At 46.3% G+C, this 25170-nt stretch overlaps 1 protein-coding gene across 4 annotated transcripts in view; it reads right to left on the reverse strand.

Annotated features, from left to right (window-relative positions):
- The window catches only part of LOC128907688 (GDNF-inducible zinc finger protein 1-like), a 36290-nt gene that overhangs the window by 5377 nt on the left and 5743 nt on the right, over nt 1-25170 (reverse strand). The window contains exons 1-2 of one of the 4 annotated variants that reach the window (XM_054196853.1): nt 7346-7408; nt 401-1708 (exon numbers count right to left, since the gene is read on the reverse strand). In XM_054196853.1, coding sequence (XP_054052828.1) covers nt 401-1707 — 1307 coding nt within the window. In that variant the 5' untranslated portion in view covers nt 1708; nt 7346-7408. Of the gene's footprint in view, nt 1-400; nt 3983-7345; nt 7409-25170 lie in introns of those variants that run through there. The other 3 variants (XM_054196854.1, XM_054196852.1, XM_054196850.1) reach the window with 3 other exon arrangements.

Consider the following 25170-nt stretch of genomic DNA (forward strand, 5'->3'; position numbering starts at 1 on the left):
AAAAACCATACTAAAGAGCACCACAATGCCCTGATGTTTATGAAATGGGCATTTTCCTGGGCATTTTAAACAGATGCCAACTCCTTTCAGGCTCCTATTAAAAACCCCAGATCTGAGGCTTCCAAAATCACCTAACAGATCCAGTTGCACAAGTCCTCTTTGATTCAATGGGAAACGTTCGCCTAAATTCCCGGTCTGGGAGACCTCAATCCAGTAATCCAGACTGAGAGCTTGATGAGGTCAACGGAAAAAATCTGTGCTGATTTCAATGCACTCCTGATCAGATCCAAGGAATTCTGGAATTAAAGCAGTGAGGACTTCACGAACACCTTTAACCTGGTGCCCAGAGAGAAAACACGTTTTCCCGTGCATGCATGGACACACACAGAGAATGCTATACCTTACATGGGTATTGTAAGCAGACCTCTGAGCAAAGCTGGCGGGGCAGTGTTCGCATTTATAAGGTTTCTCCCCCGTGTGCGTTCGTATGTGGACTGTCAGGCCGCACTTGGAACTGATGACCTTGTCACAGTACGGGCACGCCTGGTGATACCGCTTCTTCTCATGCACCCTGCGGATATGGTAATTTCTGTCCTTCTGGCGCTTAAACTTCTTGTCGCAAAACATGCAGGAGAAGCCCTGCTCATCACTATGAACGGCAAGGCGATGCTGCCGGAGGTTCTGGTGAGTGGAGAAGAGCTGCTCACACGTATTACAGCTGTACTTGACAGCCAGAGTAATGTCATGCTTGAGCTCCATGTGCGACTGGTACTGCTCAGTAAAACAGAATGATTCATTGCACTTCTCGCATACAATCTGTGTCAAGGCTTTTGCCACATGCCGCGGTGATTTCCTATGTTCCGTTTTACTGTCAAATTTGGAAATTAAACTGTTTTCACCTTCCCACTGCTCAGGCAGAGTGTTCCTAATTACTACAGAGGCTTCCTTTGACTCAGCCTGACTTAGAAGAGAATGACTATTCTCGTTTTCCAGACTGACGACATCCATGCTGAGTCTGCTGCTGGTATCTGTCTTGTTATATTTTGGTAGCTTTGCTGTCCTTGATTTTGGTTCTGGAAAAGCAGAATCCGCTTGCTGCAGGCTTGCTGGTTGGCCTTCAATGAGTTCATAGCCAGCCAGTAACTTTTTATGTTTTTGCCTATCCCAAAGTTTCCTCTGCACGGGTATTGCCACAACTTGGGAAGAGTTACTCACTTTGTGGTTCTCTTCTTGCTGCATGCAAGTCCACTGTGGCCCACCATTTTCACACAGCTGACCTTTCAGATGGAGGCTCAAATCTAAACCCTTCCTGCCCTCTGCTTTCACTTCTTCACAAATGTCAAGCAAATCCTTGCATTCAAGTCTTTCGGCTATTTCTTTCATCCGTTGCAGTTTTTCCGCTTCAATCTCCACTTCTGCAGTGTAAACAAACTCCAGGAAGGAGTTGAACTCTTCGGTGTAAATGTCTTGCAGAGTCACTGTGCAATTCTTGGTGTCCAGCATCTCATCATGCAGGAAGAGCCCCTTGAAATAATTGCTAGAAGCTGCCAAGACAGCTTTGTGAACCAGAAACTCCTCCTGAATTCCGAGATGTTCTGTGTGAACTGTCACATCACAGAGGTGACCAAACTGGTACAGAGAATGCAGTGCCCTCAGGAGGTTAGGAGCAGCAACCTTGGATTTCATTAGAATTTTCTTTTTCTCCATCCTGCCAGAAAAACAGACAAACATTTGAGTGCTTGCACTCCCTCTTCTGTGAGATATCTTTTCATTCATACACAACATCAATCACACAAAAAGCTCAGTGGAGATCCATGTCCTAATTCCTAATTTACAAGACGTTGCAAAAATCTCAAGGTTACTTCTGTCAATGCAAACACACTTGGTTTACTGCAGTCACAGATTTAGATTTACACTCCAGGATAACCCTTCAGAGTGAATATTCTTTAGCACAGATGGTAACAGTAATGAAATACGATTAACGTGCTTAGCCCAGCTTAATAATAAAACATTCTTCATAGAAGCACTTTTCAACAGTAAAGGTCACAACAATTTATAGTAGAGACAAGCATCTTTCCCCACTCTTGTACAAAGGGGGAACTGAAGCATAGCAAGTCACTTCCGATCGCTTCCAGGCTGGTGTTGAAACAGAGCCTATGTCTTCAGAGTCACACCAAGCTCCACACACTGCGCCAGGCAGCTCCTTGTGCCAAAGCAGGGGAATAAATCTTTGGATCTTGTTCAATTTTGTTTCTGTTTTTTTTTTTTTTCTTTTTTTTTTTTTCCTCTTCTCCCTCCACATAAACAATCAGACCTAGGGGTTAATAATGATAGTTAGTAAGGTTCTGATGTATTTGGCCACTTAAATAACATACAGGAACAAACTACATATCTAGAAATAGCTACAAATTCTTTGAGGAGGTAATAGTGTTTTATTTGAAAAATATTTCAAAAACGCTCCTTCTGAATCAACAGAGGGTCAGATTTTTTTTGCATTTTGACATTTTCAGAAAGAAGAATTTGTATTTCCCCACCAGCTCTAGAGACAGACAGTAGCTATTATTACAGTAAATCCCATGCCTGAGAACTCTGTGGCTTTCCTGTCTCAACCTGCATATGACACCTATACTGCTGGAACAGGAACATCTACCCTTGCCGATAAAGTACTACAACAATGCTGCCAACTTTACTGAGGCCTTTAGATGCTCTGATCTGATCCTCTAAAATGATATTCCCAATCTAGTATAGTTTTAAAGTGTCTGTTATTTAGCACATGCTTACAACAGCTTTGTAACCAAGGGAAGAACATTAGGCCAAAACAAACAGACAAACCAGCTTGTTATTGCTTAAAGGCTGCGTTTAAACTTGGCTTGCTATGCTTTCCTCTCACAGTAATAATGGTTGGCAGAAAATGACACCAAACTGTACTTTCACTTCTCATCTAAATTATGTTTGACATTATATTAAATACATTCCTGGCAGATATAAACTGTCTGATTAAGACAAACGTGTCTTCAACATAAAGTACTCGGAAGTCAAATACAATACATAGCCTAGAGTGAATAGGTTTGAATAGCAAGCTCAAGAGATAGCTTTGAGAACACTCTTCCTATTACAAGCTACCGCAGCAAGCACTGCAGAGGATAATCATCTTCCAGTCTGCAAGGCACAAGTCATCCAATACTTGTGACATCCCAAATAATGTTTTAAAAACTGCATTTAAAGATTTAAACTGATTTTTCTAATGACCCCATTAAGTGCCACTGGAACGTTTACAGCTATATTTGTAGGAAATGGAGAAGATTTCCACTAGATATAAAATATCTGTAAATTTGAGTTATGGAGAACCTCAAACATTGGTACTTAATTGTGGGTTTGATGCTGAGTACTTGATGAGTTCCTGCAAGAAGTCCCACTCCAATCAATGAGACTGCTTGGGATCTCAGCCTTCTCACCTAGCCGGTGCAGAACCTCCTCGCTGCTAGCAAGTTCAAAGATGTTTACTCAGAGGAAATAAAACAAAAATATTCCTACAGGAAAAATACTTCGGAAAGGTAACTAGAAGAAAAAGACCTAACACATGTTGAAACACCCCATAGAAGCTAGAAATCTTGGAGGGGATGTGCAAAATAGCATTGTCCAAATTCTATCGGAAAAGGACTGCTCACACCCAGACTCCTGCAAACGTTCAATAATTATCAGTCTCTGTCTTATGAATTCTGGACACCAGGCATCTTTAAAACACTCCCAACTCAACATCTGCCAATTATTCCGTACCAGTGATTACCAGCTACATGGAGACACAACCCTAACAGCTCCTACAGTGCACGTGAAGGCTGAATTAAACTTGGATCCAGAGGTTAATACCAAATTCAGCCCACAAATTCACAAAAGCTTCCACTTAATCTGTTCCCTGGCTCGCCCTTCTTAACGTTTTCCAACAGGATATCCTGCTTCATTTCTGTGCAGAACTGACCACAGGGTTACAAAGCTCACCGATCAGTGGCGCTTAAAGAAATCAATGAGCAGAGCTTGTCCTAATTTCCTCCTGCTCCTTTTTAAGATCCCCATCTGCGATAAATTCTCAATACGTGTTCCCATGTGAGCTCTACTAATACTAATATCTGATACTACGCCAAATGGAGAGGTACGTTCCAACATCATCTCTGTAGTTCAGCTGGTTCTAGATTAAATCAGCCCAGAAATGGTTTACTGAAATGTCTTTACAATGAAAAACACCACAAATTAATCAATTCTCACAGCTACCTTTTTTCAGAAAAAAAAATGAGACTGTACTTTTTGTTACCATTTAGAGAGGAAACAGATCTTTAGTTCTCTAAAGTGGTGTTGAACACAGAGTGTTTTCATGTTGTAGAGTTTCATGAAGTTAGGAGTAGAACACAATGTTTCAGGGGTATAAAACAGTATGTAAGATTATTATTTTTTTTGCCAAAAAAAAAGTTAAGGTGATAGATTTCCAAGTATTTTGCTTTCATTTTGGGGGGAAGGAAGTAGCTTCTTATACCTAATAGGTCGGTAAAGTTATTTTCTCCTTACTTTTTGCACTTCATTAACACTTAACGACAAGAGAAGATTCTTGAGGAATTACCATCCAGAGCAATGGCAATGCAGATGACAAATGTTGCAGTAAATCATCCAGTTATTGAATCAAAGAGAATGAAATATTTTGTTCTAATTGCAGGTTCATGTTGGCTTGAAATAACCACCAGTAATCAAATAGGAAAAATAATGGTAACATCATTAACATGTTTAATTCTATCCCTCCATTTATGAACAGAAGGCGACCTGGTCTTCGTAATTCTAACTTTCACTCTCAACTGCATCCATAAATCAAGCATTCCTAGAGCTGCACCCCATCTCTTTCACTCTAGTCAGCCCAAAGCCCAAAAGGATCAGTACTTCTGCTCTACTGCAAACGCACCACCCTAACCCGGCAGAACAAGTTCCTGGGTGGGACGCGGGATGGTCATGAAGGCTGAAAAAGTGCAATGGAGCAGGAGGAACAAACGTGCTCTGCTGCTCCACAACCCCTCTGCTATTTTCTCACACCCTCGGAAACCCTCTCTGAGGTGGCCAGGTTCGCACCCCACTGCGAGAAAGATACCACTGATCACTGTGGGTCATCATGAACCCATTACCACCTACAAAACCAGCACGCAAAAGGGAGCTGGTTAACAGCCCTAATAAACATAATTGCTGTACCCTGAAGCTACTTCTGAAAGCAACAAGCTGCTAGCTTCCAACACGCTGACTGCAGTGGGAAGATTTCCATGAAAACATTTTTCAGGTTGGTTTGTAACTTCTTTCAGCTTTTTGCCTGGTAATAAGGGAATAAATACTTTAAAGAATTTGTATGTATACAAGATTTACAGAAAATGCAATTAATCTAACAGAACCACTGCAAAAGCCAAAACATATTTCAATTCAATTACAGTTCCTAATAAGGCCACTGGAATAAGTACAGCTGTTTTCAAAAATAAAGCCTAACAGTGGCTTCCGATCTCTAGGAAAGGATTTATATTTGCTATAGCGCTCTTCTTTATAACGTGACAACCTAGTCAATGGCAGCTACCTAATTCAGGATGATTAGCACAGTAAATGAAGACATTTGTAGGAAGGACAGTAAATATTTCTAAAACATCGTTTGTTCTTAGGCTTTCACTGTTCACATCTACTTTGCAATTTCTGTGGGCCAGAGCGTTAACTGGTGAGGTCTTTTGAAGCGAAGACAGGGAAAGTACACCGATTTATACACCCAACTATCTAGGGTAGAAAAACCCAATAGGTCAAAGAAATTGAATTGTGTACCTCTCAAAAACTCTGTTATTTCACATAAACGTGCCCTGCTTTTCACAAAGTATAGAAAAATCTTTGGTTGCTTGATTTGCCCCAAATCTTTTCAATTAGATCTTAAATTTCCCTTCGGAGAAACTGAGGAGGAAACTATTCCTTAACTTATTTTCCCAGGAAGGGTTCCCTTAAACTCTCAACAGCTGGATGTATGTGTGCAACACAGGGTCCTGACAATGACCAAAGCAAGAGCCCTTGAAATATCAATGACTTTGGGGGGGGTGGAAGGAGACCTGGTATGTTCTTCCTTGATCATTTTCAATCTCTGCAAAAACTGCCTAAGTATCTCTCTGAAGCACTGGTATGGCCTAAGAGCATGTAATTAAATGTAATTAATTGCTCCTCTTGATGCCTGGGCTACCATTTGGCAAAATAAGCCCAACATGGGTAGATCTTAACAGCAGTGCAACACCCCAGCTCCTGACTGATTAAATGAACTGCTCAAGAGATCAGGTTAAACAACCAGAGCTGCAGTACAAGAGGCTGAATATGTAAGAGCACACAAACTGCGCCAAGGAGAGGGCAGTAAGACTTACTGCCAGAGATGCACAAGACCTAGCTTCAGTCCTCAAATAAGCCACACCTGACGCTTCAGATTTTTTCATTTTTTTTTCCTGTAACATTTGCCCATCTTGTGATGATAAAATACATAAATGATAGTAAGACAATAAGTTAACATTGATGAAAGTGTGCATTGCAAGGGCATAAATAACAGCTGGAGTTACTCAACTGTATTAATCATCCAGAAAATTAAGCTCAATTCACTTAAGTTTCCACATGATGCAGGTACATAAAGTTAGATACGTCAGGACACCGAGCGAATAGTAACAACTGCACCTCTCCCGCCACAGTTTGTGGTCTGTTTGTGCACTGATACATAAAGTTGAGGAATTCTCATCCAGAGCATCCCAGTTTATCCTCCAGCACACTGCTGGACAAATCCTCCAAGAGTCATCTAAAGTTGTTTGGTTCTTTATTTTTAAACATACAGAACTTTGGTTTCTGCCTTGCTAAAAAACAAAGCGCGTTACCTCGAGACACAACTGGAAACAATCTTCACATGAGAAAACCAAGGCTAACCCCACTTTCCAGCACTGACACTCGCAGCCCTATCTAATAGATGTCATTCCTCACACCACTGAAAAAACAAAGCTGCAACCGTTTCCTGGTTTTTACCATTTACTTCGTGCAGCCAACAGATTTCTGCATGCTTAATGGCCTGCAGCGCGCACAGGTCCCGCCTAAGCCCTACCAAGAAATCAGAAACCAAAAACATTTCTCCCTGTGCTCCCGGGTGAGGCCTCGCCGCCGCCATGCCTGCTCCTGAGGCGTCGAGGCCCGGCCTGCGCCCCGAGGGCGGCGGTGGTCGCCCTCCCGCCGGGCAGGGCGGTGCTGCCGGCAGCGGAGACGGTGCTTCCCGGCGGCCCCGGGGGTACTGCCCCGCCGCCCCCTCAGGGCCGCCGCCCGGCCTTACCCTGCCTCGCTCCCGCCTCAGCCGCGCCCGCCGCGCTCCTCCCGCCCGGGCGAAACCACCGCTACCCCCTCTTCCCCCGCCTTAGCGGAATGGTACGGCGCGGGGAAGGCCCTGCCGGCAGCGCCCTGCTGCCCGAAAGCAACATGGCCGCCTAGGCTTCGCTACATCGGCTTCTTGTCGTTTTGCAGCCATCTTGAGTGAGGGAGGCGGCGGGGCGGGAGCGGGCAGCCATCTTGGGCGCGGGCAACGGGTTCCCGCGCTCTCTGAGGGGAGACGCTGCTGGGCGCGGCCTCCTGGCGAAGCCCTCAAAATCCCTCAAAATTGCAGGCGGGGGGGGGGGGGGCTGGTTTTACCCCGTAACTCGAGGGTTCACTTTTAATTATTTTCTCTCAAGAGACTACAGCAACTCCCCCGTTGGTCAGGAATATCACAGGGTGGTGCCAGGCCTTGCTTTTGCCTATATACATAGACCAGCCCGTAGATTTATTTTGAGGAGGGTACCCGCCATAGGCGGAAGAAAATCACGGATGTCTGTACAAGTTTTTTTTTTTTTTTTTTTTTTGTTTCTGTGGGAAGGTGAGCCAGCCTGGCTCCAGACTCAGAGCAGATGAGGTTTCAAGGCCCCAGACCTGAAAACTGATTCACGCTGGCTGCCAGGGCTAGGTTAGCTCAGGTGTAGTACAGTACTATCTGTGTATGTCTCCAGGCCAGACTACAGCATAATTAACAATTTCTGTGGAGACTTTGTTTTTCCAATGATCCATCCCCATCTTCATTAGGAAGAGCTGATTGAAATAAATCCATGAATTTTCGTAGCTTGTGCTTAGCTGTTTCCACAAAACTGAAAAAAAAAAATAAAATCCAATCAAGTCAAAACAACTTGTTTTCCCATGTGCAGAGCGTGGTGTTTCGGTGTTTTAATCAGGTTAAATTGCTCCTGTTGCCACTGGCTGTCTACGATGGGTTTGTTCCTCGGGCACATTAGATGTCTTTTATCTTACAGCCCAGTTTGCTCTGCCAGCTAGATCAGCTCCCCACCATCTCCCAGCATGGATACTGATGGATTATTTCCAGTGTTAAGAGAAAGGTTACAGGAACAAACTTAAAAGTTGGCACTTTGGTGGCGTAAATCTGGGCTTAGGAGAAGCACAGACGGGGTCTCACATCTCCCAGAACCGCTGTTCCTGGAGGACAAGCTGCTGTTTCTCACCAGTGACCCCGTATTGCTGTCATTTATCACATCAAATGATTTTAAACAGCCGACAGATGGGAGAATCACTCTGTAGGCTGCCAAGTACTTAAGCACACAAATCTTGTTTCCAAGACAAATGACAGATAAATTCCTCCTTGGAAGCGTTTTTTACTTAAGTGCAGGTTTTAATCTTCAAATTTTAACGGCTTGTAAAAATGTTGGATGATGGTTGTAATTCCTTGAGGTATGTAAAATAAATCCCTCCATTAAAATAAACAGGAAGAGGCAGACATCACTGAAAGTTATTACGCCATTTACCTTTCTTTTCTGTACTTCTGTCACACAGATTTGAAACTGGATCCTATAATTATCAGGCTGCTGGCTACCAGATATTAGAAAATGTTCCTACAGTTTTGTGGAAACAAGACTACTGTAGGAAGGACAGAAAGAAAATATTTAGAATAAAAATAACTAGTGCAAATTCAACTTGCTTAGACTCATACAGGCTGAGAGGCAAATCTATCCTGACAGATAGCTCCCGCTGAGGAGTGCGTGCTTCCACCATGAATTTGGTTTTCAACCCTGATTATTTTGTTTGTATTCGGGGAATGTTTCTATTGTCAAGACACAGCTCTAGGAGTGGAGAGTATGAGCAGCAATATGAGTGATCCACGCTAAAATGTCAGGATAATATTCCTGTATCTTAGCACAAGGGAATGGTGTTTGCTTTTACTTTATCGGAAACCTGGTCTGCTCAACAGTTCTCACCCAGAGGAGTTGGGAGAGAAGATGAAGTGCAGGCTCCTGTCCAATTTAGTCTTGCTTTCATAAGGATTGAGTGAATTGCTGCAGAAGTTGGCAGCGCTGTTGCACTGGGTTGAATCGGCGTGTCAATCTTTGCGGGGCTGCCCAGGAGGGATTCTCCCAGTGCTCCTCCCGCATGCCAGCGACTGGATTTCACACTACCCTCTGCCGCCAGCCTCATTTCTCAGGCCATCGGAGATGAACTCGATTCTCCAAACGTCCTGGGTGCTTAGATGCACTTCAGGGGTGAATGCTACCCTGTGGCTTCCTAGAGCAGAAGATTGAATGAACCCTGTCTCCCTCATCCCTGATGAGTGTCCTGATTGCTGGGGAGAGGGAGGAAATGGTGTCTTATTCACTCTCTCTGAATCATTAATTCTTTTCTGCACAGTTGCAACAGGAGGGATGAAACGGTTGGGACACGGCAGAGAGGTGTCTGAATCCCCTCGGGCTGAGGAAGACGCTGAACCTGGGTGCCCTGTGCGTGGGGCAAGTGCTCCAGGCGCATGGCTGTTGTAATAAAACAGGATGCAACAACCCGTTTTGCCCTTTAAGCCAAAAACCAGCAAAGTCCAGGAAAGAACTGCAGCCTGGGAACCCAGATTTTATCTGAGAACTTCCTTTGCCTGGGAGTGAAGGCATTGGGCTTTGATCATGGTGAGTAAGACCAGGAGAAGGGGAGAAGCTGGAGAGCATTTCTGCCAGCCAGGTCACTCTATTGCAAATACAAGTTCTGCTCCTGCGTCACTGAACTGTCAGAAATTTGCAGACAATTCCCTAAGGTCAGCCGGGATATTTGCAGCAAAGCAAAGAATGGAAGTGTAGTCCCCAAATCCCAGGCTGATTGCTGGCCTGGCTCTTCCTCTCTGGAGCACTGGGTGTAGCTCCCCATACCAGCATCACCTGGTCAACATTAGGACATTTGCGATTTTGTCTCTTCCTGGTCACGTTGCAGATGAATGAGGTTGGTGTACATTTTTAGAGGCCCTAAACCCTGCCCTGGCAATGCAAGACGAAACCTCATCCCTCCTCTCCCCTGGACGGCCATCCTTTCCTTGTGGCTCCGCCAGAGGATGCTGCAGACTTTGGAAAGAGCAGCCCAGACTGCAGCCCTGATCATCCTTTCCAGGATCCAGAGATCTACAGCCAGTCGCTCGCTGACATAACCTGGTCCTTCTTGCGTGCAAGATGAAACGACTTTAATGCGCCTGCAAAATCAGAGAAAATAACCCTGCAGCTTTGCTCGGGATCACCACCAGGTACTGCTGGCCATTCCCCACCAGCTTGTGGGCTTGGTCCCACCAGCAGCACAGCAGCATTCCAGCGCACTGGTAGCATTCCAGCTTTGCAGGCAGGCAGGCAGGGAGTGCCTGCCAGACCCCTCATCTAGGGAGAGGGGATGGAGCAGATCTGTGAAAAGTGTCCTTGTGGGACAGCCTTGCGGCAGGAGCGCAGTCTGTGCTGGGCTGCCCCTTTGCCAGGGGGAAGGAAAAAGATGGGTTAAATAGTTGAGGAGCCTGGAGCGAAAATATTCTGGGAAGAACAGAAAAAGGCCAATTTACATAGTTTCCCTTGGTGGACAAATTCATCCCCCATGCTGTTCAACTGACCGTTACATCAGGAGGAATCTGACCACATGTCTGCAGAGCCTTTGAGGAGGAGAGGGCTTCAAAATGTGTTTTTCCCAAGTTTGGAGCTGATGAAGCTGAAGCTCTCCTGAACAGGAGCCAGGCCACCACTCAGCAAACCTTAGTGTTGTCCCCCAAACAGAGACAGAGCTTTCAGCATAGTCTAAAAATGCAAATTCCAGACAAAATCCTAATGAAAAACAAACAGCAGGCTCTTGGTCTATATGTCAGTCGGTGGTGTGCACTGGTTAGCCTCTAATGCTATTCTGCATGATACATTTTGGCATATCATGTTGCTACAAATCAAACATACCATATATACTCCCCCTTGTGCTGCTTATATATTAAGTCTCAAGAAGCAGGAGTTATATATATTCTGGCAAAAAATTCTGAGATCTTGGTGTCACTTGAAAAAAATACGAATTTATAAAAGTTCTTATGCATTATTTTGTTTTCTTAAAAAGGAGATACTACGATACTAAAGAGAAGCAAAAATTAATTCTCTGCAAAGGTGCAGTTTGTTTCCCTGGAGAGAAATTGGGTAGTGGAGCAAATCAAAAGGAAATGGTGGCTTCGTCATCTCCAGATTATTTCAAGTGCCCTTCCAGAGGGAAAGCCTTAGATAGCCACAACTGTATTCAGTAACTGCATGACATTGTATGGTTGGTGGTTAATCAGACTAGATGGACTAACAGCCCCCTCCTGTCTTTAAAAATCTATGAATGTATAAATTATGTAGCTTGTGCAATATCTATGATGTTCTCCAAGCCTTTGCTAGGTAAGTTGGTTCAGCTGGGTCATTAAAATCATGATACATTCCTGCCTGAGGCTTGGCTCCGCCATGAGAACGTGGGACTTCACAAAGCCTTAATGTCTGCCTTTGTCTGGTACCAAGATGATAAATAATTATTCGCTAAGTCATCACTTGGAAAACACAGTAGTGTTTGTCACTTTTCTGATATAGGTAGTCAAGTGTATGTTCATGCTATGGGGCTTACTTTAACCAATGCAATAAATAATTTGGGGTGCTGCTGCATAGGAAGAAAAAAAGCCTGCCAAATGATCCCTGTTTTGTGCAGGGGTTGTGACGAGAGGTCTGGTGTGCTGGAGCGTTGGAAAAAGCTCTTTTCACCACTTCTTGTTCCCTTGTGCTACTGAGCCAACAGTTTTGATATTAACTTCATGTTACCGATGTAGGGACACATCCAAAGCCTATAAAAGTCACTGGAAGGGCTCTCACCAAGGCCAAGGGCTCTGGGCAAGACCCTTATTTGCGAATATCTCTCAGAAATGAACTTGGAGCCAGGTCAGCATCACCTGGTTGGCATTAGGGCATTTGTGATTTTGGCTCTCGCCTGTGAATTCCTTATCCAGAGCAGCACTTTTCCCATCTAATTTTTCTTTGTAGCTCATTCCAGCTTTTAGGCATTTGTGATAGGATATATTCCCACAGTTTCGGGGGCAACTGCTTTTGAGTTAATTCACTACGATCCTGACACCATCATCTTGACAAGTGGCCTGTTAGGTTGATGGAAAACCAAACGTAAGAGATGCATCAGCGGATGGTTTCCCTTTGTTACCAAATAAATCCCCTGCACAGCTCATTTGGTATGTGCCCTTGTTTATTACACATATTTAAACTGTTGGGACATTGTAAACTTCTGTTTCTCCCTGTCCTTCCAGAGAAGAAAAATATTTTAACCTGCGGTAAACTATAGGCATCAGAACCAGCAATTGCCTTTGGAAGCGTATGATTTTCTATCATGTCCCAGGAAATACTGAAGGTCTGGTGCAACTCTGGAGAGCTCTGACAAGCTTTCCCTCTGTACGCAAACTTTTTTATAACTCTGTAACTCTTCACATTTCCAGTCAAGCCCATATTCACATAGTTTACTAAGTCTGTGGGTTTATGAAAGTTTATAAAGATCTTGTTTCTCTGTCAAGAATCTAGAAAGCAGGTGGATGATGTTTAGTCTCTGGCAAGCAGACGCTGCTGATATCTGCAGGATGCTAGTGCTTTCTCCTCTTGGAAATAAACTGCCTCCTGTTTAGTTACAGGCACTTAAATATAAAAAAAGATAGGCAATCAGCAGAGGGAAAAAAACACATATTTTTTCTCCTCTCCTACATAAGGCCAAATGGATTGCAGGGGATCACAGTGAATAAATTAATATTAGCACCTTGCTCCCAGCCAAAAGAAATAACGCAAAAAACCCAAAGTTATTCTTAATGGCAAGAAAATAGCAATTTCTTGCCAGATTTATGGTCCCAGCCTTTGCTAAAGTTATCATCCTTTATTTTGACCAAGATGTCTATTCAAATAGCTGCTGATTTGATGAAGATGATGCCAGACAAACTCCACCTGATCCCAGCTGTCAACTGACAAGAATTTTAAAGAAAAGAAGTCAGTCCAAATACATTGGAGTATCGCTAGACTTGCAACGACTAACTGTATTTTCCCCTGATTCCCTGAAAGCAGCATTGCCTTGCAAGATGCTGAACTTGCTAAAATCAGTGCAAAAACTCTCCCTGTGAAGCCCAGTCAAGCAGCAAAGCATCACTGGTGCTGGTGGGCTACATCTCCCTGCTGTGCTCCAGCCTATGTCACTGAAAGCTTGGCTACTGCCTGGGGCCAGGCAATTGCGGGGCAAGCCAAGACTTATAAGTACCTTCCTGCGGTTCTTCCTCAACCAAGCTTTTTCTACTATAAGGTAAAAACCCAACCGTGCCTCTTTCCTTGTGTCTGACCTTAATTCGGCATTGTAACGGTAGCGTGGCCATTAATTTAGCCAAGAACTCACGTTCTCATACCCATCTGAGCCCTGGTGTGAGCAAGCCCACGATGCTTCACGTTTGGTAGATGGGAACATGTCCAAAAGAACAGACTCAACCCCAGGAAGGATCTGCTCCCTCCATATCTTAGAGAAGCCCCTTGGCTTTTAGACACCTGGATTAGCCTATGCCTTTTTGTTTTTATGTAAACATCTCCTGTCTTCGCGGTAATAATTTTTTTTTCTGTAGTGATTATTTTCCTTAGTGATGGGACCTCATCATGATCTGAGAATCCAAATTATTTGGGGGAAAAAAAAAAGAAAAGAGACTTCAGATTTGCATCTGGTTGCTCTCTCTGGAGGGGTGGAACCGATGTCCTGGACCCAAGCGTCTTCAGGGAGCTATGATCTGGCTCTGAACTTTTTGCCACGGGCGTATTCGTACCTCCAGCAACTATTGCTTCTTCCCTGACTGTGATGAGAAAATCCCCTTTTTATCACCAGATTGGGTGTGGAGTCCTTGCCGGCCATGAGTAAACATGCAAAAGGCGGCAGCCTGCAGAAATAAACACCTGGGAAAATATTTTTGGAAACTTTGCAATTAGTCATTGTCTGTGTGTTCGTGAAGGTCATACGCCAGCTGCGCAACTTGGGTCACAAGGAGCGTTCCTGGAGGCTGCATCTGTAGTCAATGGGTTTTATACATTAACGTAGCCTTGGGTTTCCAGCATGGATGCTGTTGGTAGCAGCTTTGGGGAACAAAGAACAAGAAACATCTCAATTAAAGCTGATGGACTGACTCCATTGGTCAGAGCACATTTGCATGAATTTACAGGCGTGTGAACTGCCCAACTGTTGAATCCCTGTGAGAAGGTGAGGATGGACTCGAAGGAACAGCTACCTGAAAATAGGCAAGTACATCTGCAGGGCATCTCGCAGTCTGAAAACAAAGCATGTGCTCGAGGACTTGCCAAGGCATGGCAGGTATGAGCTTTAGCTGCCGAATGCACCTGAAATGTCATCTGAGGGTTGCTCTGGGTTTCGAGCAGCTCCCTCCAAAGCAGGTGGCGGCCCTTCTGTGGTGGGCATCCAAAATGCTGGATGGGAAGCATTCATTACCATGCGGTGGACAATCCCTGGACATAAGCACCAGGTCTTGCAGCACCACATTCTTCCTTTAGCCGGAAATCTGGGTTAAAGTTAACGCAAGTAGCCATCTGTGGAGCTCTGAGATTTTATCCAAGAAACCTGATAGGTATTACTTTGAAAAACAAATAAACAAACAAGCACACCGCAGATACGGAAAGAAGTGAACACAGAGGAGACACACCAGGAGAAGGAGATGCTATAGCAGAGAAAGAGAGGGAGAAACTGAGGGCAAGCTGTTCCAGCCAATACACTGGAAGGAAAGCTGCCCTGTTAAAAACTTCAGGAGTGATCCACATCTTCCTCTGGCTCTGGGAGCCCTGCTGCTGGCTACTGATCTCCAGCCACTTTGTAATGGAGGTGGTCTGAGAAAAAACTCCTTTTTTTATTGTGAGGATAGTCAAATGCTGGAGCAGCCTGCCCAGAGAAGCAGTGCAGTCTCCATCCTTAGAGATATTCAAAAACCATCCAGACATGGTCCTGGAAACCAGCTCTGGGTGACCCTGCTTGAGTAGGGGCTGGACTTGGTTCAGGGAATACACTCTGTGTTTATATACCATTATCACCTCTGCATTCACTGCCTCGGGAAAACTGCACCCAGCCACACGCCGGTAAGATGTAGCCTGAAAGCTCCAATTTTTATTGACGTGACATATCTTTGAATCAGATCTGTCATCTCACAGCTGCAACTGGAGATGAGAAGCATTTGCTGTCAGACTTGGAGAATGCTCTTCCTGCTCGTAAACCTGCAGATAAATGGGTTCTCACATTGCTTCTTGCTTCAGAGAGACAATTTTGCGGCAAATTACAGCGGCACTGCAAAGGCGGCAACGGGAACTCTTGGCAACAAATTGCTGTTTCACGCAGTGGCTGCTCGTGAAGCGCATCATGTTTACCAGCGCTGGATTGGGAATGAAGCCTGCCTTTTAAATATGTGATTCACGTAGATAATGAACAGTGATACCTTTCTAGCCTCTGTTTTTGTTTTCAACAATTTATCAAATTACTTGTCGAGCTGAACTCCAGAAGTTTTGTAATTTGCAGTATCTCCTCTGATACTACACCAAGAGCTCTCGCTACAGCACTGGCCATAATTATCTGCCAGATATCAAACAGAAGAGAGACATGAAAACTTATTTAGACAACTTAAATAATATTGGCTTTATATTAATGCGTATGACGCATTTAGGCTACCTGCAATATTTCACTAGTGTGAAAACCTGACTCAGGTTTCCTGGATGCGGAATCAGCCCAATTCAGTTTTCTCGTCTGCCTTCATCTTTTATTCCATCTTTGTATGCTCCTTTCAACTGTCCTGCCTGGAGCAGGGCCATGCTGAGATCTATCCTTGTCACCACTAACAGAAAATGCTGATGGAACATCGTGATCTTTGCACAGTCTCTCAGTTTCTGTGAGAGTGGGATGTTCAAGCTCATTAAAAACACAATTAATCCCCTTTTAACCATCAATATTTGTTCCCAGCACAGTCATTAAACACAGAAAAGGAGGAGGGAAGTTTCGTGCTGGAAGCTAACAAATTGGTTGTTTTTGGACTCCTCCCAGAGAGTTTTGCTTTTCCCCTAAGCCCTCCTTGCCCTCTCCAGTCCCCAAGGCTCCATGTTTGGATGGGAAATAATTAATTATTTCACTCAGAGAATAACAGCAAAAAGGAGTAAAGGAAATAAATGAGAACGTTGTTCTGCTTGATGAGAATGTGGGTCTAGCTCTCCTGGGAGGGTAGGAATAGGCAGATTCGGTCCCTCGCTGCAGCCATGGTGGAGCTGCAGGGACATCTCACTTCTGGGGGAGCTCTCAATGTAGATCGTACCATTTGCTTTTGCAGATAATTATGATAAAAACTGGAGCAATACAGAGATTACCATCTTTCCTGAATTGCAAGAAAAGCTTAAAAAAAAACCCCACAAACAACTAGGGGAGGAGGCTTGGGCGTGCCGAAAGTGAGAGATGGAGAGTTTAGTGACATGGATACAGGCTGCTCCTACCTTGGTTCCAGAACAGGTCTTGATGATGATTAAATTGCTTAGTACAGGCACGGCCTGGGAATCTTCAGGCTCTGACGCTGCAAGCGGGAAGATGGCAACGGGCATTTCCATCAGCCTTTTGCGGGCACAGTACCCCATTTGTAGCTCAGGGTTATGCCAGCGGCGGGGTTAAACGAGCGGGTTGGCGAGGGGGCCTCTGGCTGTTTGGCTCGGAGCACTGCTTTCCCTTTACCTCTTTTCCTGTTGTTTTTACAGTTCGTATCCTTGGCTATAGAACTGCTTATCTTCCAGGTCAGCAAACTGCACTTGCCTCGCACCAAGGGCTTGCTCCGCGTTACCCCTGCTCGCCATCCCATCCATGGGGCCACACCGCCTGAGCACATGAATAATTAATAAAAAGGAGGACTGATCTGTCTAAGGAAAGTGACAATGGGTCAGCGAAATACAGTGTGCTCTGTGCCGGAGTTAATGGACAAACAGGCAGAATGAGAGCTTGAACGGAAAACTGTTTTTTACATCTGTTTTGGTCAAGGTATGGCTTGCTTTGTAAATCGCCGAAGTCAAAATTAATCCGTGTCTAAGGCGAGGGGCTTTATTAACTCCAGCTGAAGGGAGAGGAGAAGGGTTGCAGAGTTTTTCACCAAAGTCACAATAATTTACTAGCTTTGTGCTTATTTCAAATAATGACATGGTACTAAATTGCAGGGTCAGTTTTCATTGCTGTAAGCAGGACCAAGCGTAAGCTCGGCTTTGACCTGCTGCTCTCCACTGCAGAACGATGGCCACCTTGCTCTCAAATACACAAAATAAATATACAGAAGTGTTTGCAGACAAATATCTGCTTTTTAAAAGAATGTTTTCCCAACTACCATTAAAAAAAAAATAATTAATATTCCTAAATAGCAATAGGGCTAGTAAGAGGCCATACACCCTTTGGTATAGCGATGGTGACTTTTGTTCAGGCCATGAGCTCTTTGTTAAAAGCATCTGCTCTTACTTCAGGATATTTAATGGTTGCAGAGCGCCAGCAATGCACAAATTCAAGAGCTGTAGAAATGCCAGAGTGGAGAAAGTAAAAATATTCCTTCAGGCAGAGTTTGAGTTTGCAAAGTTTTACTTCACCTTAATTAAACTCCCAGAATATTGGGCACTGATGGGCTTTTGCATTCTTATGTCATTACTCTTTAGTATTGCAGAGAAATAAGAAAACAATGTTGCTCCAAAAGTGTTCTTGCAGGAACTTTAATGCAAGCCTAAACCTTTTGTACCTGAAGGAGAAATTGTGCCGTGTATGTGTGTCACAGCTTGGCTTTCTCTGGTTTCAAGTGCGGCTGAGCCCATCTGACCGAGGTCAGGATTTGTCCAAAGATGTGCCTTACCGAAGCAGTTGGGAAAGCCTTAGGTTGAGCAGGAACTTCAGGCAGCTCGCACGCGCTGTGCTTTGCAAGGGAGAGCCTGGCAGTGGGGATGCACACCAGCCCAGGCAGCTGGGCACGGCGCCGGAGGAGGCTTTGAGGGAGGCCGAGTTTACCGGGATAGGCACAGGCAAAACAAACTCTAGTGCCTAAAGGTACGGACGTGACCTCTCCTGCACTGAGCACCATCATTCCACCTCCCTCACCCCAGATAAAGTGCACTTGTAGCGAAAAAGCAATTTCTCTGAGCACGAATATAAGCAAAGCAACCTTGTTTTGTGTGCGTAGACTTGCTGAGCAACTGGCAGCGGCACTGCTGGCGTGGCTTGCTTTCTTAATCGCACATATCAATACAAAAAGATGTAAATTCAGTCAGTCCTTAGATTGCGCTGGCTGGAGACTGTAAACAAACCGAGGGGAGACAATGTCAGACAAGGGTGCGAGCAACGCTGCAACGCGCAGGAGGCGGCACTGCAGGCACAGTGTTTCGCAGGGAAAATGTTGAAATGCATACTGCAACAGTTTTACTTGAATGCCTCCACGACGAGGACCTTTAGGCGCAGTTGGCTGGATGCTCCTGATGTGATTTGTAAGGGAAACCCAGTGAGAAGAGGGGCTGAGCCCAGGCAGGCTGGGAAGGAAGGACCACTGAGCGATTGCAGAAATCGTGGCCACGACTAGGCAGCTCCCTGTCCTGTACCTAACATCTATTGCTTTACTCGTCTGCTTCGCTTAATTGGAAAATGAACCATTACACCCCGCGTGGCTGGAGTGGTCTGGGGTATTGTTATGTCTGACCCCCTTCACCTCCCACCTGCAGGGAGGGGAATTCACTTTGCGCTGAAAACACGCGGCCACACAGAACAGCAACGCTTCGAAGTCATCACGCTGGCTTAAACACACCCCAGCCCTCCTGCAGTCACGGCTTGGAAACTCCTGCCTTTTCACTAGCTGAAAAAAACGCAGTTAAATCACAGCAGTGAGCAATACTGGCTTGTATCGCGCTGAGGTTTCTGTTCTGGTTTTATTTTGAGAAAGTGCATTGCACCTCAGAGCTGTGGTTTGCTTCATTTTCTCTATTATTGCTCTCAAAATAATAAAACTAAAACTCCCTGCCAGAAGCTCTGAAATGAAGCAAAGGCCAGAGCTCGCATTCATCATCCTGGGCCAGGCCAATCCGTCCCCCTTCTTCGGTCACCCCCGTTGCTCAGCCAAACACACGGTTTATATGAACTCTGCAGCAAACAGAACATGCTCCAGGATTATAAGGAGCTGCAGCCCCCCATGCCATACCACGCCACCCAAACCAGCCCCACCAAACGCATGCACAACCTCAGCTTGATATGATTTGATTTATTTCCAAGTGCCCTCAGAAATGGGGCAAGCGCAGGAGCTTTTGATTAAATACAACTAGGCATGTGTCATCTTTCTAATGCTCCTTTCCATCCACATGCTTTAGCCACATCAGCAATAGAGTGTTCTGACATTAATGGTAGGCTCTGCAAGCAGTTGTGTCACTTTATAAAAATGCGTTTTTAATTGCTGCACGGTCCTAGAGAGTACTGTTATCTCACTGCTTGAAAGCTGTAAAAATTACATGAAGAATCTGTATAAATCAGTTTGAATTACCAGCTCCTGTAGAAGCTGGATAACACAATGAAACCGCTGGAGGGGGAAAAGATGTTTTATACTGGCTTGTAGAACAACGCAGGCCTAACCAAGGACATCTCTTTACAGCAAAACTTTCTTTGTTTGGAAAGGGATCACACTGGCAGAGAGACTGGGTCCCCACCGGTGTCTGAAAGGTGACAAAAAAAGGCAGGTGACATTCTGTGTGTCTATTTTTGCAGCTCAGAAATTGTCATAGCACTCAGCTTCAGACAAAGGCATGGGGTCAGGAGGATTTCCAGCGGCTGGAGACCCGGCCCCGTGTACCTGCCATCTCAGTGGCAGGTCGAGATGGAAATGGAGACATGCCAGAGACTACCATGGCCTCCATGAATGATGAATCTCTCCTGGAGCTGTGCTGCGCTTATTCCAGGAGGCTCTGCAAGTGCGTTAAGCAGCATGTGTTCATGTAGAGGAAGAAAACTTTCACCTATCACACTGAAATATAATGAAGATTAATTAGGTCATGCTTGTGAAGCACTCATCAGAGCCAGGTGCCTACTTCTAGTGTAATTATATTTATTATGGATGTGCCAGAGCATCCCAACTGCTCTTACATGGAGAGCCTGACGACGGATTTACGAAGCACTGTTTATGCCAGCAGGGCATCCCAAAATCGCTCTTTCAGCCCATGGAGAGTTCAGCCAAGGAGAGCTGCCCCTGGGCATGCACCCCCCATCCCAAGCCACGGTGAGCACCAGCACTGCACAGCCAAGGGGGACGAGCCTTTCTGAACCACGAGGGCGAGGAAGGAGAGGAAGCAACTTCAGTCATCTTCCCCCGCCAGCAGCTGAGCTGCAAAAGCGCTGCAGCATGACAAGGGCTTTCTGCATCTCTGGAGCAATTACAAGCTGTCGCCACTTGCAGTAACACATTACACAGAGTCGTATCATTTCAAAGATGGATCCCAGATGACTTGTGTGCTACCAGAAGATAAGGGAGGTGACAGGAGTCCCGCTGGACTGCTGCTCAGTTGTGAGGCTGTCTCCTCTCCACCCACTGTGTGGCTGACTAATGCTGGTGACCCCAAAGATGTTTCACTTGAAGATAAGCCAGTGAACGCAAGGTTTCCAAACTCGCTGTTGCTATGGGGCAATTTTCAGCTCTGATGAAGGAGAGCGCCTTGGCTCGAGCCTTGGTGTGGTCTCACTAGGCTGCTGTGGGCTTCCCAGGAGAAGATGTGGGTTCCTGCAGGTGGAAGCCCAGCGGGAGCAAGCAATCCCCACCGCAGCCTCTCCTGATGGCGCAGGGAAGCACTGCAAGCCACAGCTCCACTGCTCTATGTGGTCAGAGCCTCTTTTCTGGTATTTTACCATTCCCGGACAGCCTGCAGTGGACCTCTCAAGATCGCTACTGGTGGAAAGCAGAGGAAACAATTAACAGCGCTTTGTTACAGAGGAGCCAGCGATTCTGCTTTCCCTTTCCAATGCTCACTGCTGTTTTACCAGGGGCTCAGCTCCAAGGTCAGCGGTCTGCCTCCAGTTTTGGGGGATGCCAGCGAGGAAGCAGCAGGGCGAGGGCGTTGTGTGAGACAGCCGGGGTGGGAGGAAGGGCAGGGTGTGCTGGCCATGTGTGCCAGCTTTCCTGCACCACCCCGGGCAGGTCCGGCTACGTCCCCACTCCCGCACAGGATGCTTTCCTCATCAAAGGCTGTCCTGAACGTCCCGTGTTTCCTCTCTCTCCTCGGGAGACCTATGCAACCTGCCCCCCACCCCCAGGCTTATGCCGCAAGTGGAAGCACGACTTGTTGCACTGACCCCACTCCCTGCTTTTCCGAGCACGTCAGTGGTAAATGAATGTGTCTCCTTGGCGCTCATGACTAGCCAAAATCTCCGCTGCCACAGCTCAGCCGTCCCCATGCAGCGTTTGTGAGCATGGGGATGGTGCTGGTTTGGCTGCAGTCGGGATGCCAGAGAGCTGTGCTACTTGAGGTGGGACTGCTCGGGGTCACCCGAGCCAAAGCCAGGCTGGGCTCACCAGCCAGACCCACCTTGCTTTGGGTGAGTGTCCCAAAACAAGATAGGTCTGTATTTTTAAGCCCTACCTCTCAGATGCATGAAGACATGAGAAAGCCATCCTTTTAAAAAAAAAAAAAAAAAAAAAAGAAGAAAAGAAAACAGGCTATGTCCTTAAAGTGTCAGAGAAAAATCTGACAGAGACCTAAATGCCTTAGCAAGGCTCAGAAGGAAGTGAAAAGCCAGAAGGAAGGCCAAAAGGAAGTGAAAAAGATCCAAGACTGCTTTTTAAGCAAATCTCATGCGTTATTGCAGCTCAGCCAGAGACCTCCAAGGGCACAGCTTGCCACAGCATGTGGAAAGGCTGAGAAGACGAGTTCTTCCTCAGCATGTGCTTGTGGCAGAGTAAAGTAGAGCAAAACCAGAGGCCATGGAAAGCCACCAGAAATGACTGTTCCCCCGGATTCTTTCTGTGCTCACAGCCCCGGAGGACTGACTGTATTTAGACTTTACCTGCTTACTGCCATCAATGATTATACATCAGCTTCCTTATGGAACAAAATATTCTGCCTGCATCACCTGGTTCCTCGCTGGAAATTGTCAACATGGTGGCACACATCACCCAAACGCACACAGGGTGGAGGTGCTCTGGGAGCAGAGGTGCTGGACTTGGAGCACATCAGATGCTTTTCCTACTCTGTTAAAGACTTTATGGTCTTGGGCAAATCATTTAAAGTTCCCTCAACATCAGCCTTTAAGTTTTAAGTCTGTCTTGCCTGGATGGACTCCTCAGCCCAGGGCAGAGGAACAGACCGGCTGCCTCCGAACACAGCAGACCTTTCCTCGCCTTGTGCTGCCAGGAGACGCGGCGGATGCACAATGTGACATTTAAAACTTCCCAAGGGAACCGTGCACTCACTCATCAGCAGAGGTTATGGAAAAGTTTATGAGTGGTTCTGTGTGAGTGTGGCTCCACAAATAGCACTTTCCTCTCCAGAGCAAGAGGTTGGGAGTTCAAGACACACACCTAGAACCAAGATTTGAGCAAACAGCCATTTATAAGCCCAGAAATCTCACGTCAGTAAATGCCAACCATCAGGCTGCGCAAATGTTTCCTGCCTTTTTCCGGTACTCACCAGCCCGTGAGAGACCCGTCGGCAGCAGGACAAGGTGCACGAAGTCACGCCATACCCGTCACTGCGGGCTGAGCCGTGAGGATGAGGGTGGGAATTTTGTTCCTCTGGAAAATGTTAGTGCATGGGAAGGAACATCCCATCTTTGCTTCTGCACGGAACAAAGCAGTAACCTCACCCCTTTATTTAAAGGACAAGGTGCAGCACCTGCACCACAATGTCAAGCAGCTGGGTGTCTAACTCGCCGGCGGGGATGGAGCACAGAAAGATGGCTTGGCACGCTCTGCTCCCCTCCCCTGAGCTTACAAAATGGGGCTGAAAAAGTCTCTTAGGTTATTTTGCTGGGAAATGCAAACCAGAAAGATAAAACCAAGAGGCTGGAAGATCTCCACGTCTTGCTGCAAGCCTCCCTTGTGGCCTCGCACCTGCAGCTCCCTTGGAAGGAGCCAAGCGACTGCTCGCCCCTGAAACACTCCTGGTGTGCACCGGGGCTGTGCTTTCCTCAGCTGGTGCATCCCACCCAAAGCATCACGCTCAGCCAGAGCTGCTGTTTCAGCCCCGGCTGCTGCGGGGGTGGGTCATGCAAGCAAGATCCCTCCCCAAAGACCCTTCTTCCCTCAAGCAGCAGCACAAACGTGCCGCTTCCAAAGACGGGCCTGGGAAATCCCTTTTCCTCTGTGCCTCGGGGCAGCAGTGTGCAGCCTGCCTATTTATTTTGGCAGGACTGTGCTAGCTGGGGTGGAGTTTCCACGGACGCTGGTAAAGCAGTTGGGCCCTCGCTGCAACCCTACATGCGCTGCAGGCACATCCCATCCCCAGGCGTTGCCGGGGCCACATTTTTAGGGGAACCACGCCACTTGCCCCAGTTGAGGTGCCAAGACACAAGTGCCTGGGGACTAACATGATATCAGCACAAAATCTGCTCTCCCTCCAAACAGGCTCCCCACCCAGAAGTATTCTCTCAGCTGGATTGTCGTGAGCTGGTGGGCAGTGCTCGGCCATAACCGATGTATTTGTCCGTGCTGAGACATCCACCCCCCTGCCGGAGCAGCTCCGCTAGAGAAGAGGTACTGTCCAGGGGGTTCCCAGCCGTGACACACATGGACTCATGCACTACGAGTGCCGTGTTTAATCCCTTAGTAAGCTGAAAGTCAGCCAGGTTGGGATGACGAAGGCAGCACGCACACTGTGACAGAGCAAGGCAGTCACGCCGCCTCAGACACCCTCATGGGGTGACCCATGTTCACTGATTTTCTGTAATCCTTCCAAGCTGTCCCAGATTTGAAACCTTCGCAAGAGTTGGAGTTTGTACGTTCACACCGTTTCCCCGAAGGAAAGAGGCTGCTCCCTCTAATCCCCTCCATGCTACTTGAAGACGGGAAAGCTTTTCCTGAAAAGCATCACTGGCCGCTCCGAGCCTGCCCTGCCATCACAGCAAACCCACCTAGCAGGGCGAGCAGAAAGGGGGTGGACCGACAGATCAGAAGCCGGTGCAGCTCCTCTGACATTCCTCCCAGAGGTGATTGGGATACTTGAAAGGAATACTGGAGCACATCCTCATTTCAAGATTTTTCCATCCCCTTTGCCAGTTTAAAGCTGTTTTCACAGATATCCAAAAATAATTTCATTTTTCCAGCGTGACCTTGGGATCTTGTGTCAGTGAAAGGGATAGCAAGAGCCCATGAGAGCAGCCCAAAATGGAGCAGATGCCTCCCGTCGCTTGCTGCCTGTAAGCCTCCCTGTGTTTCTGGGGAGCTGCTGCGGGCAGCGTAATCCCTCTTTTCCTTAGATTGGAGCTAACGAGGGTAAGCAACAAGGAGAAAAAAAAAATACGGTTGGCTTTTTAATAAAGATTAATATTTAATTAAATAAATTAAATTTCATAATAAATAAAATGTCTTTATTAAGGCTAGAAGATCTTCATGCAGACATCAAGATGCTCCCAATTCCCCACCAAGGTATCAATATCCTGAGCACAATTTTGGGGGAGCTTTTCACCTCTCTAAAGGCAAGGGTGCGCACCAGGAAGGGGTGCATTTGCCTCTGGCCCCCTTGCAAGGATTGATCTGCAAATTCCCAGTGCAATGCACACCCTGCAGCCTGCTCTGTG

Source organism: Rissa tridactyla, chromosome 3, assembly GCF_028500815.1.
Source record: "Rissa tridactyla isolate bRisTri1 chromosome 3, bRisTri1.patW.cur.20221130, whole genome shotgun sequence".
In the NCBI taxonomy this organism is placed as follows: Eukaryota; Metazoa; Chordata; class Aves; order Charadriiformes; family Laridae; genus Rissa; species Rissa tridactyla.